The sequence below is a fragment of the Lissotriton helveticus genome, chromosome 3_1 (assembly GCF_964261635.1).
Source record: "Lissotriton helveticus chromosome 3_1, aLisHel1.1, whole genome shotgun sequence".
NCBI lineage: Eukaryota > Metazoa > Chordata > Amphibia > Caudata > Salamandridae > Lissotriton > Lissotriton helveticus.
Window position 1 is genome coordinate 402,401,459 of NC_136061.1, and position 13,675 is coordinate 402,415,133.

A 13,675-nucleotide genomic window follows, 5' to 3' on the forward strand; every position below is an offset into this window, starting at 1 on the left:
TTCCCGCTGGTAGTTTATTCACAGCCTCCCTTAGTTCTTGTGGTGTTAATGGGAGGTCTAATTCCTCTTTAGCCTCCGGATCTAGTATATCATGCTGTATCCCTGTCAAGTACTCTGTTATCTTCTCATCTGTGTTACTTAGATTTGAATCATACAGGTTATCATAAAAGCTCCTGAAGACCTCCTGTATCTCATCTGGTGTATTAACCCTGTTACCTAAACTATCTCTAATTTCCTTTATATCCCCTGCTGATAAATTTTGTCGGGTGCGTATTGCTAGGAGGTGTCCAACTCTTTCATTAAATTCATAGCACTTTTCTTTCTTTGTCAGGTAATTCCCCGCAGCTTTCTGTGCCAGACTTATTCCTGCCTCTGCTTTGTTCAATTCTATTTCTAATAGTATTCCCTCTATTGACTCTCGTTTAGCTATAGCCATGATTAATCTCTCTTCTAAGATCCCCAATTCCCTCATCCTATTATCCATCCTGATCTTCTCCTTCTTGGTTCTTTGTAATGTATAGCTTAGTGTTTCCCCCCTAACACCGGCCTTAAATGCATCCCACACCATATTAATCGGGGCTGTATTCCTATTAACCTCCCAGAATTTGGGAATCCATTCCTGCATATGCCGAATATATCCAGGCTCCCTCAACAGGCGTCTCTCAAATGTCCATGTGCTGTTTTTCCCCGCTCTCCTAGTAACCAATGGCAGATTTAACACTAATGGGTTGTGATCCGAAACTACCCTGGGCAACCTTTCTAATTTAGATTCATTCATTATTGATCTTGATATAAAAAAAGAATCAAGTCTTGCTACCACCTTGTGGGGGGCTGAGTAAAACGTGCTCCCTGTCCCTATTGGGTTCTTTTCTGCCCATACACCCACTAAGGCATTATGTAACGCCATGTTGTGTATGGCCTTACATGTTTTTTTCTTTCCCCCGACATATCCTCCTCTATTCATCATACTCCCCCCCCCCCCCCCCCCCCCCCATCCAAACCATTGATGTTGAAATCTCCACAGCATATTATAGGTTCGGGCCATAAAACGAGTTCTACATCTAGAAACTCAAAAATCCCTGGTTCATTATCATTAGAAGCATAAACTGATACCATTGTATAACTTCCAGCATGGGTTTCCACCTCCACAATTACCCATCTTCCATCTTGGTCCTCTTTTTTTCTTTTGAGTTTAACAACCCCTTTTTTAGCTAATATGGCAACCCCTCTTGTTCTAGTATCCTGTTTTGTATGGGCAAGAATATCAAACCCCATTTGTTCCAACAAGAATTTTTCCTTTCCTGCAATGTGTGTCTCCTGCAGGCACATTAACTCTAATCTAAGCATTCTTAGCATGGCAGCAACTTTCTGTCTTTTATCTCCATTGTTCAAGCCGCAGACATTTATAGAAATAATCCTTAATGCCATTTACATTTTCCTCGGTTTCTCCTTCTCAAGCATCGCCATAATTTCATTCTTCCTCTGCCAGCTCTTAGTAGCACTCTTAGTAACAGAACCATCTCTTATTTTTGTTTTCTTTTTTGATTTTTTGTGCCATTTTCCCCAGATTCCAGCCTCCCCCCTTCCCCCCTTCTGCCCCCCTCCCTCCCTGCAGCGCCCCCCTCCCGCATGTCCCCCCCCCCTTTCACAGGCAAATAGGTCATACATGACCTATATGTGACTGCTGTGTGATGTATAGTCGCCTCCCTCTCCCAACTCCTGTTCCATCTTTCCCCCCTCATCCTATTCTGCTGCCCTGATTCCCTATGCTACATCTCTGTCCTATCATTAATATACAACTAGCAATCTAGACCTTTATCTATTCCCTCTTCCCTTGTTCATCTCAGTAAGTTCTGTTAAATATTCTCCCGCCTTTACTTCAGAGAAAAACATCCTGGTGCGACCACCTGTAATAATCTTCAACTTTGCAGGAAACATCAAATAGGCCTCTGCCCCTTGTTGCTGAAAAGGTGCTATCATTTGTCTAAGCCGCCACCTTCTCTCTACAGTCACATGGCAGAAATCTGGCCGAGCGAAAAAAGTTACTCCCTGAGCTGTTTTTTTGGAGTCTGGTCTGGCTTTTTCAATTATTTCCTGTCTTGCCAAATAGTTCCCACAGAAAACTAACATGGCTCTAGGCAGATTATCCTGTCTACCATCTTTCTTCTTTCGATTTGACAGTGGGAACCTGTGTGCCCGCTGGACTTCAAGCTCCCATTGCCATTGGGCTTCTGGAAAAGCCTCTTGCAATAGCTTGATAACAAATTCTCTTGGGTCCTGCCCCTCCACTCCTTCCTCAATCCCGAGGAGTCTTACGTTTTTCCTTCTCTGTCGATTTTCCACTGTAAATCCTGTTATTTTCGACTGTTCCGATTTGAATGACTGCCAATCCGTAATCTTGTCCTCGATTCTGCTCGTCCGCTCCTCTACATGTACGACTCTCTCTTCCACCTCCTCGTATTTTTTGTTCATTTTTCTTATTGATGCTTGGATTTTCTTAGTATCATGTCTAGCTCTCCGGCTCTCTGTTCTCGCTTCAGCCTGCATTTGTTTTAGCATGTTAAATAACATGTCCATCGTAGCATGTTGAGAGGCTCCATATTCTCCTCCTCCTGTTGCACCACCTTCCCCTTGTAGAGGCTCCTGATAAACCACTGAAGTTGCTGAGTAGTCCCATAAAAGTTTTTTATTTGTTTTGTCTGGGGAGCCCCCTCGCCTTGCGGTCGGTTTCCTCCTTTTCTTTGTGTTTCTATTATCGCTCCCCTCTGTATCTGAGCTGATTTCTGTTGAACTTTTGCCTTCCTCTTCACTAGAGGTAGTGTCTAAACCTTCATTGACAGAGAAAAATGTATCGCCTTCACGTTCTCTCTGTGATTCAATACTCGCTAGGCTCCCCCACTTTGCACCCTTGGGCTGGTTCAAATTATTAGCCATTTCCTCTTCTACCTGTAATAGAGCATCCAGCATCTGAGCGTTATTAGCGTTTCCTGCCCCTTCTGCCGCTCTAATTGCATCTGTTTCAGTCCCCTTACTCCCCTGCTTACTCTGGTTACCGCTCGCCTCTTCCAGCTCTCCTGTCTCCGCTGCTGTCTCCGCTGCTCCCATCGAGGACGCGCAGCCCGTAGCTGGGTTTGTTTGTTGCTTGGTAACCGAGACGCTTACGTCCTCGAGGACGTCTCCCATTGCGCTCTCACTCGTTCCTCCATTAGCGTCTTCATTGTCGTTCTCTGCCGGGGGATGTTTTCCTGCCGATTTGACCACTGCATTTGCTGTAAGCCTCGCACTAAATGACTCTGATAAGGTAGGCTGTCTGAGTATTGATTCTTTAACTTCTTTTGCAGCCGCAGACTTGTTGCTTCGTGTAGGTACGGGCGAATTTTTGTTTGGGTCAGATGCTGTGAGCGGATCCTCGTTCCGAATTGCGGAGGATTTCGCTTCTGTTTTCCTCTCTCTCTCGGCTTTCCTTTGTTGAGTTTTCTGAGCCATAGTTGCTGCTGGGGTCCCACGTTTGCCTGGAAGGAGGACTTTAGGGATCGTGCCAGATCCTGACAACTTGCTCGCAGTGAACCGTAACATTTTCATAAAAAGTTTTAAAGCCAACTCTTTAAGGCGATGTTGTATCGTGGTCTACACCATTCTTTTAAAAAAATCTTTTTATTAACCTTGCAGAAAACAGTGGTGAGTGTCACAGATAAACATAGTTATACATATAGTTATATTGTCAGAAATCAGAGCTCGTTGGTAACCGACATTTTGAAGTAATCATTGCAGTACATAATTTAAACATTCTACAGTGCGAGCGGTTCGTCAATCAGGGCATTCGTTTGGGGGGGTTCACAAATATGTCCCCTGTATTCATTCCATGCAGACCATATGTCACACCATTTACGGGGGCATCCCCTGGCTGTATAGACTTTCTTCTCCTGGAGCATGCACCAATCCATGTCCCTTTTCCATGCCCCTAGTTTTGGCGGCGCCTCTGCCCCCCACAGCCTGGCTATGTTTCTCTTTGCGATTATGAATCTCAGTGTGGCCCATGTCCTCCCACGGCCCATGTCCTCCCACGGGGCGGCAGATCCGTGGGCTCCCAAATGTTCAGGATACACCTCTTCGCCTCCGCTCGGAGCTCGATCTCCCACACCTCTCGCATGCAAATGTGTACCCGGCGCCAGTAAGGCTGGAGTACTGGACAATCCCACAGTATGTGGAAGAACGTCCCCCTCCCCCCGCATAGTCTCCTGCAGAGACCGTCCTCACTACGGCCCATCAGTTGCAATCTGGTCTCCGAGATATATACACGTTGAAGGATTTTGAGCTGAATGAGCCTGAGTCTGTCCGATATGGCCACTTCCTTAGGGGAAGCTAGAGCACTCTGCCACTCCTCCTCGTCTATCTCCAGCCCTTCGGTCTCCCACTTCCCTTTAAGGGGTAGCAGTATATCAGGGGAGATATTGATAATCTTTTTGTATGTGAGTGAAATGGCATGTTCGGGTAAATGACCGTCCAGCAGTCTGTCCTCCATGGGTGAGGTGTCTGGGGGCATAGTTCCTGGCGGAATGTTGGATTGGAGGGAGTGCCTAACCTACAGGTATCTGAAATATTCAGTTTGAGCAAGCTCATAGGTATTCTGGAGTGATGCAAAGGACACCACTCCGTCGGACCCCCATAGGTCTCTGATATGGGAGATTCCAATTAGGTCCCAGCTATGGAACCCCTTGGTCCGGTTCAGGGTGCCCAGTCGTTGTGAAACCCACAGCGGGGTAGGCATAGTCAAAGTGTTAGCCCACCCTAGGTGTCGTTGCACTGTGAGCCATATTTGGACTGAGTGCTTGGTCGGTCCAGTCAGGTGGTATCTGCCCGGTTTAAAATACAAGGCCGCTTCAAAGTTCCCGCCCAGCAACAGCCACCTGTCCATGCCATAGCCCGGGTCATTGCCGTCACAATACGTAGTCTGATTAATGGCCGAGAGATGAGCGGCCCAGTAATATTTTCGAATGTCCGGCAGTGCTATGCCGCCATCAAACCAGCTCATTGTGAGTTTTGGCAGGGAGATTCGGGGCGTTCCGGACCAGAGCAGCTCCCTAAGCGCAGTCTCAATAGCCTTGAAGTAAGACTGCGGAACCATATCTGGATGATTTTGCAGTGCGCATAAGAATCTAGGCAACGCCATCATTTTGAATAGCGACGCCCTTCCTAGCAAGGACAGTGGGAGCTTTCTCCAGGAGAGGGAATCCCTTTTAAACCGCTGTAGTGGGGGCAGGAGGTTCCTGTCATATCTGATGGCCCTTTCTGTAGAAGCAAAAATGCCCAGGTACTTAAACCCGTCCGAGGCTACCGTAAGTAGGCAGCTCCGGGGAATCGCCATGAACGACATACATTACTGATTTACCCCAGTTAATGGTATATCCAGAGTTCAGGGTATGCTCAGACGTGAGTCCCTTGTTCACTTGGCCACTGGATTCAAGATAGCCAGGCTGATGAGGATTATGAATCCGAAACCGATCCCAGGATGCTTGTTTCCGGTCCAGGGAAGACATGGCTTGGCAGTTCGGGCTGGACTGTTCCCATAAGGCACAGGGTCAGACTGATTTGCATATTGCCATGTCTGAACTGGGGTGGCTGAGTGAACTAAAGAATGGTGATGGATTAAACCCAGATCAGTTGACTGGGGGTGAGTGTTTGATTTGGTCAAACGCTCCGTCCATCATCCCCTTTTGTATCGCTTTGTTCGCCCTAAGTTCGCAGGGTATGCTCAGACGTGAGTCCCTTTTTCACTTGGCCACTGGATTCAAGATAGCCTGGCAGAGGAGGATTATGAATCCGAAACCGGTCCCAGGATGCTTGTTTCCGGTCCAGGGAAGACATGGCTTGGCAGTTCGGGCAGGACTGTTCCCATGAGGCACAGGGTCAGGCTGATTTGCATATTGCCATGTCTGAACTAGGGTGGCTGAGTGAACTAAAGAATGGTGATGGATTAAACCCAGATCAGTTGACTGGGGGTGAGTGTTTGATTTGCTCAAACGCTCCGTCCATCATCCCCTTTTGTATCGCTATAGCCAGAGTTCCTGCCAAAACTCGTGAAGATGTCCATGGCTACAATTAAGGACTTACGAGGCTTGGTGAGGTAAAGGAGGACGTCGTCCGCATAAAGCGATATCCTGTCCTCCCAGCCATCGGCCCACCAGATCCCTTTCAAAGAGAGGTCCTGTCTGATCCAGGCCGCAAGTGGCTCCAGGGATAACGCGAAGAGCAGGAGCGAGAGGGGGCACCCCTATTGTGTCCCTCTCTCAAGGGTGAAGACCTCGGAGACCTTGTTGTTATCCGTAACCTGTGCCAGTGGCTCGGAGTACAGGAGTCGCACCCAACCAAGAAACTCAGGGCCAAAGCCCAGTTTACGTAGGACAGCCATCATATATGGCCACTCTAGCGTGTCAAACGCCATGAGGGCATCAAGTGATACCACCACTGCGTCCTCCCCGAGAGTCTGACTACGCCCCAGCACCCCATGGAGACGGCGGAGGTTGAGAGCCGTGTTGCGATGGGGCATAAAGCCCGACTGGTCCGGGTGGACCAGTGTTGGTAGGACTGGCTTGAGCCTATTAGCCAGTACCTTGGCCAGGATTTTGGGCTCCGCGTTGAGCAGAGATATAGGTCTGTAAGATGCACAGGAGTCTCGTGGCTTGCCGTCTTTGGGAATGGCTACAATGGTGGCTATACGCTGATCTCGCGGCAATATGCCCCTCTCCTTGCTTTCCTCAAACATTCGCTTGAGGAAGGGGCTGAGGCCATCTGGCCGGAGCTTGTACAGCTCGATCGGCAGCCCATTGGGCCCCATGGCCTTCCCCGAGTGAAGATTATGAATAGCTCGGCCTAGCTCCTCGACCGTGAGTGGTGCCTCGAGAGTTTCACGTTCCGCCTCCGTAAGGGTTGGGAGACGGATGTCGGTAAGCAGGTCTACAGAGTCCTCCTCGGGCCGGTCGGACCCCCTGCTGTATACTGTCCGGTAGTGTCGCTCAAACTCCCTCACTATATCGCGGGGTTCCGTGATGGCAGCCCCTGACCCTGACTTGAGCTCTGCCACCACCTTCTGCGATTGCTGCTTTTTGTCCAGCCACGCTATGAGCTTACCGGCCTTGTCCCCCTGGTCGTAGAGTCTACCCTCCCTGTCCCTTAGGATATGTTTGGCAGCGTCCGTCGCTAGTGCTTTATACTCCGCACTCTTAATCTGTAGATGGTGAGGTGCCTCTGGGGTGCTCCCGGCAAGAGCCGCAGCCTCCTGCAGCTCCTTCTCCAGAGTGACCATTTGTGCCTCCCTGTCCCTGCGGCGACCCGCAGTCACCGAGAGGGCCTCCCCTCTAAGCACTGTCTTGAAGGCCTCCCACAACACTACCAAGGAGTCGAACGTGCCGCCATTGTCCTCGAAGTAGCGAGTAATCGCCAGGGTCAGTTTCTTTTTTGTGTCCTCATCACGGAGATACCAGGCGTTAATCGGCATTATTGTCCCCCTCCCTCCTTTCTCCCAACGTAAGATGTACGAATAGCGGGGAGTGGTCCGAAATGCCTCTCGCCAAGTGTGTGGCCGTCTGCACGGTGGTGCCCTGGTGTATAGGTGCCAACATGTAATCTATGCGAGAGAAGGTATGGTGGGGCCTCGAAAAGAAGGTGTACTGGTTATCTCTAGGGTGTTTGAAACGCCATATGTCAGTGAGGCCAAACGTCTCGGTGAAATCAACTAACCACATATGGCCCGGTGGTATATCTCTAAGGGGGGTGCCTGTCGAGGCGTCGAGAGAGCACTGCATTGAAATCGCCTCCTGCTACCTGCTGCCCTTCCGGAAGGGATAGAAGCAGTTTCCCAAAGTCCAGGTATGATTGGGATTGGAGACTAGGTGGGATGTAGCTAGTGACAAGGTTAACTCTCTGGCCCTCCCATATGCCCGTAATGGCAGCATAGCGGCCAAGAGGGTCAGAGTCTATGCGGTCTATGACCATTGGGAAATGGCGGCGGGTCATTATGCCCACCCCTCGGGACCCTGAGGTGAATCCGGCATGGATAGCAAGTGAGTACCCCCATCTATTCAGTGCGTGACATGAGTTTCCCAGTAGGTGGGTCTCCTGGAGGAGCACCACGTCCGGCAAGTGACGTTTGATAAATTGCAGCACTATGGTTCTCTTGAGTTTATCCCCCAACCCATTGATGTTCCAGCTCATAATCTTGAGGCTTTTATCCCACCCCATGGTTACTTTCCATCCTGACTGCAATGAGGGCCCTGAAATCTCTGGTACAACTCATCCTGATATCCTCAAAAATCTGTCGTGACAACACTAAACATTTCCCAACCCCTCCTCCCACCCCCCTCTCGGTTCCATCCCTTCCAACTCCCCCGCTGCCCCCCTCCCCTGACCTTTCCACCATGCCCCAAACAATCACCAAACTGTCAAGACCCCCCCTCCCCAACAGCCTTCCCACCCTGCTACCCTGCTTTGTAGGCTTTGAACTAACCACATCCCCAATTAGCAGAGCGCCTTTCGCCCAAAACCCGCCCGGGATTGAGGAAACCTCCCCCTCCCGCTAGAACTCTAAGGGGGAAGTGCACCGGCCCCAGCTCCAGACGCCGCCCACCCCTGTCCCCTTCATTGTCGAATACAACTGTTTCTAAGAGTACCCTCTCTTCCTATTAACAGCTTTCTTGAACTATACGTGCCCCACAACCTGTGTTACTGCATATGGGACTTGTAACAGTTCCATCGTCCCTCTCTCTGACCAGTCTACACCATTCTTAAATTAGCTGGACCAAGAATTCTCTCTACTGCCCTTTGTCACTCATGCCTTCTCTCAACAAATGATCTCCATTGCTCCTCTTTATCCCCTAACCTGTATATTGTTTACGTTGAACCTCCGCCTCAACCCATCCTGTAGCACTGTCTACATGCCAAGGGCCTTCTAATTGCTGAAGTTTCAATAGGGATCTGGTTACTGGAGCCAGGTGTTACTAGCACTGCATGATGGAGATTAAAGAGTGGATGGGCAGACACTGTCTCAATCAGAATATTGTTAAAATAGAGATCATGATCCTAAGCAGCAGGAAGGACGCTAGGGTCTGCATTTCTGGGTTGCTAACCACAAAACAACCCAGAAGCTGAGGTTCAAGTGTGATTCATACTTTTTTGTAATACCCAAGTTAAAAAACAGTTCCATCAGTCTAATTCTTCCTACATAGAGTCCTATGGAGAATTTACCTTGATTTCTCATGGCCGGATTTTTGCCACAATTGCGTCTGGGCTAGATTATGAAAAGGCCCTTCTTATAGGATGCCTACATTTGCAGCTTTTAGACTCATCTGTGGATCTTGGATATGAGACTTAGGGCCAGATGTACAAAGGTTTTAGCGTTTGCAAATCCTCTGATATGGTAACTCAGCAGTTTTGAGAATGTTAAAACCCTTCTTCAAATCTACTTGCCCATTTAATGTTTAGAAAAATATTTTCTGAATTCTTTAATATGTTCAGAAACCATCCTGAATCAGTATTTTACGGACATGTTTAGAGCATCCCTTCCTAATACCAATGCCTTGTAGTGTGTATTATTGTTTTAATATTATTATCACACCTTAAATGTGGACTCCATTCCCTTATGTGCATGTTGGAAAAAACATAGGACCACAGCTGACTTCCAAAACAAAAAGGTTGTAAAGCATTTATTTTTTATTTTTTACATCCGGTTTTACTTTAAGGAATCATTGCTGCATTAACCTTGCTGCATTAAAATATGATTGCTGTATTTAAAAATGACCAGACAAAATGCTTACCCCAGCAGGCCACCATCCCCTTGATGGCAACAAATCATAGTGGGGTGCTATAGGCACATAGCTCATTAATATTAATGATGTAGTGTAAATTGCGCCCCACAACGATTCAGTATTTTTTGGATCGATTTATCATCACATAGGTCGGTTTGCAAAATACCAATGCATTCGGTAAACGTTGGTGCACAAATTGTGATCACTTTTAGCAAAGGCATTGTACATACATCCGACCCCTTTTGTATCAACTGCAAGACTCTGCATTGGCTCAAGTGACTTTAGCAGTACAATTCATGGTACATTGTATTGTTTGTTGGGCCCTCCCAAGTCAAAGCCACTCAGAGTCTTAACAGTGCAGTGATTGCTTATGTTCCCCTAATAGCCTCGTGCTCTGTTCTGTTGTGATCTAATCTTCTCCCGGATCCAAAGACAACATGAAGTTAGTCACTCTCCTTTTCTGTTACCTCCCTCCCAAAAAATTTGGTAGTGGTTTCTTTCAGTTTTATAATTTATTCTTCTTTTGTAAGAACATTGGCATTTTACCATTGAACCCAACTCTTCCTTTTTTTAAATATATGTTAATGACTTTATACCAGTAAACAGAGAAAATGTGTGTTTGACTAAGCACTGCTTCGCCTTCGACAGCTACTGCACGATAGGTCAGAATCCCAAGAGGGATACATAATGGACAGTGAGTTATTTAAGATAATGTAGATTTATCAATGTTTCTGAAAGGTGATCACTTATTTTTGAGACAGTTGGTACAATACAGCTTTCTGAGGTGCACTGGCAGAAAATCAATGATTTTCAGAATGTTGTGAGATAGCTAATGATTTATGAAATTTGGTGGTAGAATTGTTGATTCGGTGGGCGTGTTGCGAATATCTCATCACTGCACAGTCCTTTGAGGCTTTTTTTCTCTTGAAACAGGCTGACAGTCTCTCCTCTTTATTTCTATATTAGCTATGCAATTGCTGACAACTCCTATCGGTCAATGCGTACAGAAAGGCGAGATCAGTGTATCCTTATATCCGGGGAAAGTGGTGCTGGCAAGACTGAGGCCACGAAGAAGATTCTGCAGTACTTCGCCATTACCTGCCCTGTCAGCGACCAGGTGGAGACCATTAAAGATCGGCTACTCCAGTCCAATCCTGTGTTAGAGGTAAATAGTTGAGCTCGTACTGGAACAAAAAGCAAATCTGTGGATTATTTGGAGTTCTGTAAAGTCCTGCATACATTAGTATCGTGGCATCTTCAGTACAGGTACAGGAATGGAAAAATACTGGGAGACCTGGACTGGAAAATTCAGTCAGTCAGCTTGCTGCTGAAGGGACAGCTGGCGGACACATTTTGCAGTTATGGGTAAGATGCTAAAGCCTTGGAGAAGCCAACAAATGTAAGCCTGGAAGAGACTGTTATCAAGCCTGTGACTGTCCTAGCAGCATATCGAGTTAAAGAAGTTCATATGAAGTGGCTATTTTCCTGGACTACCTAAATTTCAGAAAGTCAGATTCTTGCCTCGTCTGTAGGAGGTAATGAGTTCCAAAGAGATGAGCCTTGTATATGAGGGGGTCTTCCATCAAAATTGTGGACCTTGTGGATATCATATGTTGCTTGGCAGGCCTTAGGCTGATGGTTGAAAGATACGAGCAATCAGTTTGCAAGGTACTCCAGCAAGGGGCCATAGAACTCCTTCCGTAATAGACTAAGGGTTTTACCTTTGGATTATTCCTATACTTTGTGCAAATGGAGGTGTTTTAATCCGAACCAGAGGCATGTTGCACGTTTCTTGACTTGTTCTGGGCCTATTGGAGATTTATACTAGAGGTTAATGCAGTAATACAGATGAGAGATTATCACTGCAAGTACTAGGTCAATTTTCTGGGATCTTTGCTACCATGATCCTAGTATGTACTAATCTGTTCCATATTCCTTTGTTACATGTATACTTACTGTGTTCCTTAGACAGACTCAACCGCGTTGTACTTAATGCAGGCACACACCTACATAGAATGGTCCTCTAGCATAGACACTAGCCAATGATGCAGACAATACCACTTTTTTCCTTACATGCACATTCCATTGTCCTCAAATGCTAACACATCTAAGAGTGACCACCAGTTCTCTCATGCTGGACCCAGCTTCCATAAACTCTGAGGTTTCATTGAAGCACAGGCGACATATGCTCCATTCCTGTTAGTGCCGTCAGAGATGCATCATGTGTTGATTATGCTGCCTGAACGGGATTTGTCTGTTATTGATGTTACTCTTACTGTACTCTTTTACAGGTGACTCATATGTGCCCTTTCTTTACTATGGGAATTATATAGTAATTTTTTGATGAGTTATTTTTTTCTTATTATTATTTTCAGGCCTTTGGTAATGCAAAAACACTACGAAATGACAACTCAAGCCGGTTCGGCAAGTACATGGATGTGCAGTTTGATTATAAGGTAATTTTCAAGTCTATCTGAGAAGTCATAGGTCTTAAATGTTCACTTCTGTACTGCTGTGCATGTTTCTGTACAGCCCCTTTTCCCCCTCTAGTTTTCTGCATCATCTCTCCTTGTTGTGAACTAAATGATCTCTCACTTCATTGATCCTTGCATATGTTTGTGCCCTCTAAACTCATTCAGCCTGTTGTCTCTCCGGCATATACAAAAACTAAGTGGCGACAATGACACCAGAACATTTTTATAAATCATCAGTGCAAGATCCTAAGTATGCTATATAACTCCATTAAAGCAGACTCCTGTAATTGTTGCCAGTGGCTGTCAGTGAGCAAGCCTCTGCTCCTTTACAACAGTAGCAGTCTAAGTAGGAATATAGAAAGTAGAAAGCGCCTAGAAGCCTTTGGGCAGTAGTGTGCTATACAAAAACACTATTCATTTAATTTCTGTATTGGGAAATGTGAATGCATGGCACAGGAATATAGCATCAATCTTCCAACAGCTCTCACTTGCTGTTGCCAAGAACCAATAAAGTTTAGTTTATGCTACTTAACATCCCGAGTGCATTTCTCCCTTATGGCATTCAGGTTCAAATAACTCTTCAGGGTTGCATTCAGTGCAGGGGAGAGTTTCGATGGTGACTGTATTTACAAAAGGAGTTATTCCTAAGCTGAATTGCTGGTTTGGGGCGATATTGCAAACACATTGCCTTTAGTGTATACATATGTGACAGTATCTAATACTAACTTGATTTTTCTGAATGATATTAAAGAGTTGGAAATGACAAAGAACATAGGGACACGGATTCCTATTTATTTGTTAGACAACCTTGCTTCCCAAGCAAACATTGATTTTCAAAGCACCTTTGTTTCCACAGTTAATCATAGTCTGAGCATTGATATCACTTGATGCTCTCTGATACCAGTAACACATGCAATCGGGGGTGACTTGGTGTCCTTCTGGATTACACAGATCAAACCCCTACAAGTTGTTAGGCCTTCATGCCAAAAAGGGGTTTGCAAACAGGACAACTGGATGGGCCAAAATTATAGGGTGGCTTTCTACTTAAACCCACAGCCCAACTGCTTGACCTACCTATGGAATATACAACCCCTCTAAACGCCCTTCGCAAAAAAAGTCACTACACAAAAATGGTAAGTATTCGCAAAGGCAACTACGTCTGTCTCAGTGAAGCAGACACTTCTTCCTCTCTGCTCACCGCCTGCAGTCCCACAACTTTTCCTACATAAATTTAATTGCAACAGACATCCTGTCACGCATGCGATTGAAGGGAGACCAGGATCTCGATGAAAGTCTGAATGCTCCATTGAGCTTCTGGGTCTGTAAAGCATCTTCTAAATGGTATAGATTATATATAGAAAGTTCCTTAGGCCTCGCAAAGGGAATGGAAAATGCTTTGTG

General features: G+C 46.4%; 1 protein-coding gene across 3 annotated transcripts in view; it reads left to right on the forward strand.

The window, feature by feature from the left end:
- MYO1C (myosin IC) overlaps positions 1-13,675 on the forward strand; it is a 457,043-nt gene that overhangs the window by 260,060 nt on the left and 183,308 nt on the right. For all 3 annotated transcript variants that reach the window (XM_078680174.1, XM_078680173.1, XM_078680172.1), the window contains exons 4-5: positions 10,767-10,965; positions 12,176-12,256. In XM_078680174.1, coding sequence (XP_078536300.1) covers positions 10,767-10,965; positions 12,176-12,256 — 280 coding nt within the window. The remainder of the gene's footprint in view (positions 1-10,766; positions 10,966-12,175; positions 12,257-13,675) is intronic.